A 9,849-nucleotide genomic window follows, 5' to 3' on the forward strand; every position below is an offset into this window, starting at 1 on the left:
CCACTGAGACTCAGACAGGCTGCAGTGAGGAGGAGGAGGGGGAGGAGCTACAGCACTGTGTGTGTGTGTGTGCTTCCTGCTGAGTCAAAAATCACTGTTTCAATAGTTTCATCACTAATAATTTAATTACAATTAAATAATAAATGTTTTACACAGAAAAACAGTCCAAAGAATTCTGTCTGGAGACAGACGGCTGGTTGTGTGTTTTTATTTCTTTTTAGGTTTTCTGTTGTCAGAGTCTCGGGTCAGAGTGAGCAGCACAATGTGATGGCTCAGCTCTGATTCTCGGTCTGAGCCACGGCAACGCTGCAGCATTAGCTGACTGAAGCTCTAAGGACTTCAGTGACGCTGACAGGTCCTCTCCGATTACCGACTGTCCAATCAGGAGAGCTTACATCAGCAAACAAAACTGAGACCTCCAACTGGACACAAGGGAGGACTGCTCTCTGATGTCACCTGGGCTGCTGGGCGGGGCCTCACTGTCCTGAGCCAGTGAAGCATTGCTGGAAAAAAAAGGTTTATTTATTGACTTTTAAAAAATTGATTAATAAAGTTTGATTAATGGATGTGTCACCTGTCAGTGCGAGGGTTCCCTCTGTCCAACCACAACTCACCTGGAAACACACAGGTACGTTATCAGTTCCACTTCCTGTCGCATTTAAAGCAAAGCACACCTGTTTGACGAGGTGATCGCCCAATTAGGTTTCAGTTCAATTCAGCTTCATTCATATCAGTAGTCGCCCCAAACACCTACAATAATACAGAGAAACCGCAACAGCCCCTGTGAGCAAGCACTTTGGTGACAGGGGGAAGGAAAAAACCCCTTATAACAGGAAGAAACCTTCAGCAGAGCCAGGCCGGTTCAGGATTTAATGAATCAATATTGCATTATTCAAATTAAAATAAATTTTTTAAAGCCAGCCCTGTTTGACCGACAGCACTGTGAGGAAGCCGGCGCCATCCTCAGCAGCTCACTCACACAGAACTCCCGCCTGCATCGGTCTGCCTGCTCTCTCTGATCCAATCAGCAGGAGGCTTTCAGACTCTGCTGCTGTTTGCTCACGGAGACGCCCGGAGGTCCCCGAACGGGAAGCGCAGCTCCAAATTTAGATCGCTGCAGGTGGAATAATAACCTCACGTAGACCTCACTGCAGCTGTGCACATGCTTTCACATATAAATATATTCATGGGTACAAAGTGAATAATTCATCAGGCTCCTTATTATTCACGGTGACTGTGAAGCTTTAAATAGCTTCTCTTCGTCCTCACACAGCTTCAGCTCTGAAGTGACTCCGGCAGTGACAGCCTGCCTCCCTCTTCCTGTGGTGTTCAGGTGCAGACAGACATCAGACAACATGTTTGTGCACACCTTTATAAATCTGACTCAAGGCAACAGGTGCACCCCAGCTCTTCATCAACCTCAATTTCAATTCAAATCACAGCGGTCACCTCAAGATGCTTTGTATTGTAAGGTGTAGCCTACAATAACACAGAGTAACACCCAGCAATCATATGACCCCCTATGAGCAGCACTTTGGCAACAGTGGGAAGGAAAAACTCCCTTTTAACAGGAAGAAACCTCCGGCTGAACCAGGCTCAGGGAAGGTGGGGGTGAGAGGAGGAAGACGACACAAAGACACGCCGTGGAAGAGAGCTAAATGATTCAGTGCAGAGTGGTCAATAAACACATAGTGAGTGAAGAAGAAACACCCAGTGCATCATGGGAATCCCCGGCAGCCTACGTCTATTGCAGCATCACTAAGGGAGGATTCAGGGTCACCTGGTCCAGCCCTAACTATATGCTTTAGCAAAAAGGAAAGTTTGAAGCCTAATCTTGAAAGTAGAGATAGTGTCTGTCTCCTGAATCCAAACTGGAAGCTGGTTCCACAGAAGAGGGGCCTGAAAACTGAAGGCTCTGCCTCCCATTCTACTTTTAAATACTCTAGGAACAACAAGTAGGCCTGCAGAGCGAGAGCGAAGTGCTCTAATGGGGTGATAGTGTCCACATGTCCCACAGGTGTTCCTCAGGTGTGCTGTGATGTGTATGAGGTGGTGGAGACTCACTGCGCTGCCGCTTGTTTAACTGGTCTGAGCTGGAAACAGAAATACAAACATTGTGGTTTGTTCAGAGGAAACAGGAGCCCACCTGAGGTCCAGATTTGGGCTGTGTTGGTCTTACCTCTGTCCAGGTGCTATGCTCATGTATTCAGGTGTTTCAGAGGCCTCCTGCTGAGATCCTGTTCACACACACACCCAACGTGAATCACACAAACTATGAAGTCCTACACAAGCCTGTTTCTAGCTGGAACAGGTGAGACTCACCTGGGGCATCAGTCTCTGGAGCATCTGGTTGCTGATTTGCTGCTGTGCCCGGGCTCTTTGTGATGTCACTCTTCCTGTGAGGACAAAGCTGATCAGTGACCTGTCTGACCTTTTGTGTAGCGTGTAACAATGGGACTTACCTGACATGAGGTCCAATAGGTAGGCTGTGTCGATGTGGCCAGAGGCTGTGTGGTGCCGGTGGGTGGGGCTTCTGAGTCATTTAAACAGGAGGACATATTATACTGCTGTCAGGACAATATTCACCTGTCTGATGGTTTGATATTGTTTGATATCACCTGTGCTCATTCACAGGTGTGGGCAGGTGGTACTATGTCATGTGACATTCTTATATTTATTGAATCCTGCCTCTCTTATTGATTTCTTTGAACTAACGACAGAACTCTCATCCTCCAAACCATCACCATGTCCATTCCTACAAAACTGCTCAAAGAAGTCCTGCCATTAATTAATGCTTCGATCTTAAATATGATCAACCTATCTCTAATAATCAGCAATGTACCACAGGCCTTCAAGCTGGCTGTAGTTAAACCTTTACTCAAAAAGCATCTCTAGACCCAGCAGTCTCAGCTAATTATAGGCCAATCTCCAACCTTCCTTTATATCAAACATCCTTGAAAGAGTAGTTGTCAAACAGCTAACAGATCATCTGCAGAGGTTTATTTGAAGAGTTTCAGTCAGGTTTCAGAGCTCATCACAGCACAGAAACAGCTTTAGTGAAGGTTACAAATGATCTTCTTATGGCCTCTGACAGTGGACTCATCTCTGTGCTTGTCCTGCTAGACCTCAGTGCAGCGTTCGATACTGTCGACCATAATATCCTATTAGAGCGATTAGAACATGCTGTAGGTATTACAGGTACTGCACTGCAGTGGTTTGTATCATATCTATCTAATAGACTCCAGTTTGTGCATGTAAATGGAGAGTCCTCTTCACACACTGAGGTTAATTATGGAGTTCCACAGGGTTCAGTGCTAGGACCAATTCTGTTTACATTATACATGCTTCCCTTAGGCAGCATCATTAGAAGACATAGCATACATTTACACTGCTGTGCAGATGTAAGTAGCTTGGAAAGAAAAGCGTCTGGACTTCTTTAAGTTGCTTGAAGACGTTTCACCTCTCATCCGAGAAGCTTCTTCAGTTCTAAGGTCAAATGGTGGAGAGTCCCAGATTTAAACCCGGTGGGAGTTTCCCCCCACAGAGGGACAAAAGGACCCCTGATGATCCTCTAATCACATGAGACAAGGTGTGAAACTGGGTGTGGGTCCCAATCAGCCAGGGTTTCGGGTGAGCTCATTGTGAAACCTGGCCCCACCTTATCATGTGATTTCCTGAGGTCAGATGGCCCAGGATGTGAGTGGGCGTTAAGGCGTCTGGGAAGGATCTCAAAACTGGATTATAGATGGCAGAACATTGGCATCCTCAAAGAGTGACCTTTGACCTTTAGATGCAGATGGACTGCTCAGTCTTGTCCTGTGGAGGTGGCTCTTCTGTGTTGTGCCATGCGCTTGTGAAGTGGCTAATTGGTCTCTCCAATGTAGAGGTCTGAGCATTCCTCGCTGCACTGTACAGCATACACCACATTGTTAAGTCTGTGTTTTGGCGTTTTGTCTTTCGGGTGAACCAGTTTTTGTCTGAGCGTGTTGCTGGGTCTGAAATACACTGGGATGTTGTGCTTGGAGAAAACTCTCCTGAGTTTCTCTGATACACCGGCTACATAGGGGATGACAATGTTGTTGCGTCTGTCCTTCTTATCCTCCCTCGCTGGTGTCTGATCTTCTTTTCTGTGCCTCTTTGCTGACTTTATGAACGCCCATTTAGGATAGCCGCACGTTTTGAGTGCTTCCTTTACATGTGTGTGTTCCTTCTTTTCCCCTTCAGGCTTAGAGGGAACATGTTCTGCCCGGTGGTGTAGGGTCCTGATTACTCCAAGTTTGTGTTCCAGAGGGTGATGGGAGTCAAAGAGGAGGTACTGGTCCGTGTGTGTGGGCTTCCGGTAAACTTCGATGTTGAGTTTGCCGTTCTCTTCAATGTGCACAGCGCAGTCCAGGAAAGGCAGACAGTTGTCCTTTGTGTCTTCCCTGGTGAACTTGATGTTTTTATCCACAGCGTTAATGTGCGCAGTGAAGGATTCCACTTCTTGTGTCTTGATTTTGACCCAGGTGTCGTCCACATATCTGTACCAGTGGCTGGGTACTCTTCCTTTGAAAGAGCCAAGAGCCTTCCTTTCCACTTCCTCCATGTAAAGGTTGGCTACAATAGGTGACACGGGGGAGCCCATGGCACAGCCATGTTTTTGTCTGTAGAAGCTTTCGTTGTATTTGAAATATGTAGTGGTGAGGCAGAGGTCTAACAGTGTGCAGATCTGATCGGGTGTGAAGTTGGTCCTGTCCTCCAAGGAGCTGTCTTCTTGTAGTCGTTTTCTGACAGTCTCCACGGCCTCCGTGGTGGGTATGCAAGTGAAGAGAGAGACTACATCAAAGGACACCATGGTTTCATCTGGATCCAGGGTAAGTTTCTGGACCTTGTCGGTGAAGTCGGTGGAGTTCTTGATGTGGTGTGGGGTGTTCCCCACGAGAGGCGCAAGGATGGTAGCAAGGTGTTTAGCAATGTTATAAGTGGCTGAGTTTATGCTACTGACTATGGGTCTGAGTGGGACAGCTTCCTTGTGGATTTTAGGAAGTCCGTAGATGCAGGGTATGGCATCCCCTGGGTAAAGCTGTGATATGTAAGGTGGTCAATGATTTTGTCCCTTTCGAGAGACCAAACAGCCACTTCATAAGCGCAAGAAGAGCCACCTCCACAGGACAAGACTCAGCTGTCCATCTGCATCTAAAGGTCAAAGGTCACTCTTTCGAGGATGCCAACGTTCACATTTTGGACAGAGAGGACAGATGGTTTGAAAGAGGAGTGAAAGAAGCCATTTATATCCACTGTGAGCGACCATCTTTGAACAGAGGCGGTGGTTTACGACACCAACTCTCTGCCATCTATAATCCAGTTTTGAGATCCTCCCCAGACGCCTTAACGCCCACTCACATCCTGGGCCATCTGACCTCAGGAATTCGCATGATAAGGTGGGGCCAGGTTTCACAATGAGCTCACCTGAAACCCTGGCTGATTGGGACCCACACCCAGTTTCACACCTTGGGTCATGTGATTAGAGGATCATCAGGGGTCCTTTTGTCCCTCTGTGGGGGGAAACTCCCACCGGGTTTATATCTGGGACTCTCCACCATTTGACCTTAGAACTGAAGAAGCTTCTCGGATGAGAGGTGAAACGTCTTCAAGCAACTTAAAGAAGTCCAGACGCTTTTCTTTCCAAGCTCCTTAGACTACGATGACCTGGATGACTGAGAACCTTCACAGACACACTGCTATGCTGATGACAGCCAGCTCTATCTGTCCATGAAGCCAGATAACACACACCAATGAGTTAAATTGCAGGAATGTCTTAAAGACATAAAGACCTGGATGGCCGCTAACTTTCTGCTTCTTAATTCAGATCAAACTGAGGTTATTGGGCTTTATAACCAGTGATGGGTTTAGTGAATGGGTGTTGTGGTAAGACCTGAGGACCGACGGTCAGACTCTGCTGCAGCGTGGCAGTCAGTCGCTCCACCAGTTGGTCCTGGATGCCGCCGCTGTCCTGAAAGCGAAGAAGACGAGGTTTGATGCTCCCGTGTATCATCTGACAGAGATCTTAATGGACTTCTGTCAAACTGACTCTGACCCGAGGTCCAAGCTTTCAGTAGGACAGATTGTTGTAAGGCTTTCTTTGCAGCACAACGACTGCACCTCATACAGAACGCAGAGTCCTCATGGGTATGCAGAAATCTGAAGTCACTGCATCAGCTTGCAGGTCAGCACAGAATGACCTTTAAGTCCATCCTCTGGTTCCCGATACTGTCATACAGCTGTGACCTGCTCAGCTCAGATATTTGAACTGCTCTGAGTGTGTGTGTCTGTGTTTTTTTGTGTAGTTTTGTTTTGTGTGAAGTGTGTAGAGTTGATGTGTGTGATGAAATGCTGTATGAATAAAGTTTGCATCGACAGTTTGAACAGAGACACGACAATGCTGCTCTGTGGCGACTCTTTCATGCTCTGATCGCTCTCACTGATCAAACAACCTCCAACAGGTGAGTACACACTCGTGCTGACCTCACATTACCACCGTACCTACCTGGCAGTGAGAGAGCGCACTCAGAGCCTGTTTGTAGAGCTGAACCGCTTTGTGTTGCTTCCTCTGCACCAGGTAACACTCAGCCAGCACCTCGCACACCTGAGCCTGTGCCAGGTAGTCCCCTACACACACACACACACACACACACACACACACACACACACACACACACACACACACACACACAGGTGAGCACAGGGGTCTCACCTGTCCGATGTACATAGACAGTACTGATGTTACCTGTGTCTCTGAATCCCTGTAGGGCGAGGATTAAGCTCTCTGCTGCTTCCTCTTCCTCACCGATCCGACTGAAGGCAAACGCAAGGTTACTGAAACAGCGAGCCTGGTCGCCACGGCAACCCTGAGAGCCTGTACACAAACACAGAGCATTGTTATAGCTAAACTGATTTTCCTGTCAGACTCCTGATTAAAGATGTGGCAAGTGTTTGTGAGGGTCAAAGGTGAACTGCTTAAACAGGTGAGCCGCAGGTGTGCGCCTCACCGTACAGTCCAGCGGCCAGCCTGTGGTAGTCCACGGCGGACCTGAACTGGCCCATGGAGTTCAGCGCCGCTCCCAGGTTGTGCAAGACCTTGGGCAGCAGGGGGGGCCACTTAGCCGCGGGGCTCAGAGCCTTCTGGAAACACTGCACTGCCTCCTGGAAAGACCTGAGCCGGCAGTAAGACACGCCCACCGACAGGTACAGCTCACCTGAGTGACAGAGAAGCAGTTACAGTAACTAGTGCGTGCTCTCCTCCTGCCTGGGTGTTTGGTACGCAGGGCCCACGACTGAGAACAGGAAGGCTGCACAGATGGTTATTATCACCGCCTTGGAGGCCATCGCCAGATCCTCCTGTCTCAGGTAAACCAGGGCCATGTGATGCCTCACATCCCGCCCACTAACCCGTTTGACCCGCGGCTCTCTAGTGGGTACCACAGGTCCATCAGGTCCCACACCTCCAGACTCACCTCTTCCCCTGGACCAGGGGTCAGCAACCTTTAACACCCAATGAGCCATCTGGACGCACCTGAGTGGCACCCACAATCACGCCTCGCCGCCTTTACGTCTGTGCTCTCTCTGCTGTTGTGTTGGTGTGTGTCGGGCTGTGAGCTGCAAAGCTACAGTCGGCTGTGTGCGCACAGCAACCGTGTGTGAAAAGTGGTCAATAAAGAGATGCTGAAAAGCGTGTTCATGGAAACATCGTCGGGTCTGCCGTGATATGTTTACAACGGGACTTCTGCTCCTGAACCTCTGCGCACAGCGTCTGCAGATCGGGGCTGTACGAAGTCACTTTCATCTTTACGCAGGACTGTAAGCTGTCGTCTGTGAGGCGTGAGCGTGTTTGTTTTAACATAGTTGGGGAACAGCTGCTGACATGATGTGGATCCGAAGAGCCATAATTGGCCTGGCTGGGGTTGAAAGTCTCGGTAAATGCACGCCGTTTCGGCGGGTACACCAGCTTCCACGAGTGTGACGCTTATTTTGAGCGATGAAAAAATAGAATATAATTTTATTTTTATATTTCAATATCACAATAATCTTCCAATTTAGAACTACAAGTTAAAAAAGAACTAACATAAATAAATTACACTTCAGCTAAATACTTCTAATTTATTTTCCCAAACCACGCGGAGCCGCACTATAAGGACTAAAGAGCCGCAGGTTGCCGACCCCTGCCCTGGACCATTCGGACGGTTAACAAACACCCTCCCCCCACACCCCACCTTGGCCACCCACCAACCTGAACCCTCGTCACTCAGGTCAGTCACACACAGACTCTACTTAGACCAAGTCTCTGCACCACCTCCAAGCATTTTGCAGGTTTTTTCTCTAACGGCTTTCTCTTGTGTCTCCTGTGTGTTATTTATTCCTGCATAGTTGCCTTGGAGCACCACAGCTCGATTGCACAGTGACACTAAAGGCCTATTCTATTCTATTCCATTCTGAATCAAGCAACCTTCTTTCAGGTGATTACCCAGAGTCCTCGGGTCCGTAATGCTCCCCATCAAACTCAGACACTCTGACAGCACACCGATGATGTCCTCCTGGTTGCACTGATCTGATTGGGTCATGTGACTTCCTGCTTCTGACAGGGCGGTGGCTGCATAGTCCAACATGTTGGCCACTCTGTAACTCTCTGCAGCTCGCAAGTAACCCTGAGCCGCCAGCGCCCAGTCCTGTGACACACAGACAGACACACCTGAGTCACCTGGCTCACCTATTCTGTGTCAAATTCAGGTTTTGGTCCTGACCCGTGTCCTGCTGTAACAGCGGCTCATCTCCACGCAGGCATCCCCCTCGCTGCAGCCGTCTCCTTGTGACCTATACAGCTGGGCAGCTTGCAGGAAGTAGGTGGCGGCCTCCCGGCTCTGCCCCAGTGCATCATGGGCCAGGGCAAGGTTGAACTGGAGGTCAGGGAGGCGGTCGGCCTTGGGACCAGGCTGAGCATGCCGCAGGAAGTCCAGACCTTTCCGAGGTCGTCCTACCTCCACATAGGCAGCCCCGAGGTTAAAGGAACAGGCCCGCAGGACCCGCGAGTCCTGGAGCTGAGAGCATGATATGAAATGTAGTGCCAGGAGTGCCACTAACACTGCTGACACCACATCTGTTCTTGTAACCGCCTCACCTGCTCTGCAGCCTTCAGGGCATCTCTGAAGTACCTCAGCGCCTCCTGTGGGCGTCCCTCCTGCAGCGCTTTGTTCCCAGAAGATGTCAATTCCTCAATGTCTGCTGTCTGCTTCCGCCCCACACTCCCACTCCTCCTCTTCACCTTCACAGCTTCTTTACCTGAAGGGGCTGCACGGGACGTCATGCTGGACCTGAAGGAGGAAGAGTCACCTGGATAAAGACATGCAGATGTGCTAACCTGCTGCCTTCATCAATGAATCAGCTGACTACCGGAGAACCTGCAGGTTCAGGTGTGTGGACCAATCAGTCAGATCCATCCTCAGGATCAGGCGCAGGTCAGTGAGACAAATCAGTAACAGTGATTATCTACGTTATTATTGATCCATGAGGAAAGGTCTGATCAATCAGTAAGAGCTTATACTGAGGTTATTAAAGGGCTGAATCAGCTACAGCAGAGTACATCACTGAATTGCTGCCGATAACAAACACTCACAGCTTGCAGGGGATGATGAAGCTCCTCCTCCTCACTGCTCACCTGTCCCCTGAAACCGAACATTTGAAGCAGCTAGCCCCTCTGCTAAACCGCTCTGACCTGCAGGTTGACTCGTTGCTATGGTAACGCGGAAGTGGTCGGTAAAACCGGCAGCAACAGAAGAAGACTTCGCAAGTAAACTCTTTGCATTATGACGTCACGCC

General features: G+C 49.1%; 1 protein-coding gene across 3 annotated transcripts; it reads right to left on the bottom strand.

Moving 5' to 3' along the window:
* Positions 1 to 122: 122 nt before the first annotated feature.
* ttc24 (tetratricopeptide repeat domain 24) lies at positions 123 to 9,830 on the bottom strand. 3 transcript variants are annotated; one of them, XM_080897103.1, is made up of 14 exons: positions 9,647 to 9,830; positions 9,152 to 9,363; positions 8,778 to 9,071; positions 8,501 to 8,702; positions 7,029 to 7,235; positions 6,767 to 6,895; positions 6,527 to 6,648; positions 5,915 to 5,992; positions 2,463 to 2,533; positions 2,323 to 2,396; positions 2,180 to 2,237; positions 2,065 to 2,093; positions 575 to 614; positions 123 to 503 (listed from the first exon to the last, which is right to left on the bottom strand). In XM_080897103.1, exons 2-14 carry the CDS (start codon positions 9,335 to 9,337, stop codon positions 392 to 394), a joined length of 1,602 nt encoding a protein of 533 aa, XP_080753229.1. In that variant the 5' UTR covers positions 9,338 to 9,363; positions 9,647 to 9,830; the 3' UTR covers positions 123 to 391. The 3 variants fall into 3 exon arrangements, with proteins under 3 accessions (XP_080753229.1, XP_080753228.1, XP_080753227.1); XM_080897101.1 differs by having other exon boundaries at positions 128 to 503; positions 9,152 to 9,344; XM_080897102.1 differs by lacking the exon at positions 9,647 to 9,830 and having other exon boundaries at positions 124 to 503; positions 9,152 to 9,640.
* Positions 9,831 to 9,849: the final 19 nt, after the last annotated feature.

Source organism: Rhamphochromis sp. 'chilingali', assembly GCF_963969265.1.
Source record: "Rhamphochromis sp. 'chilingali' genome assembly, chromosome: 11".
Taxonomy (NCBI): domain Eukaryota; kingdom Metazoa; phylum Chordata; class Actinopteri; order Cichliformes; family Cichlidae; genus Rhamphochromis; species Rhamphochromis sp. 'chilingali'.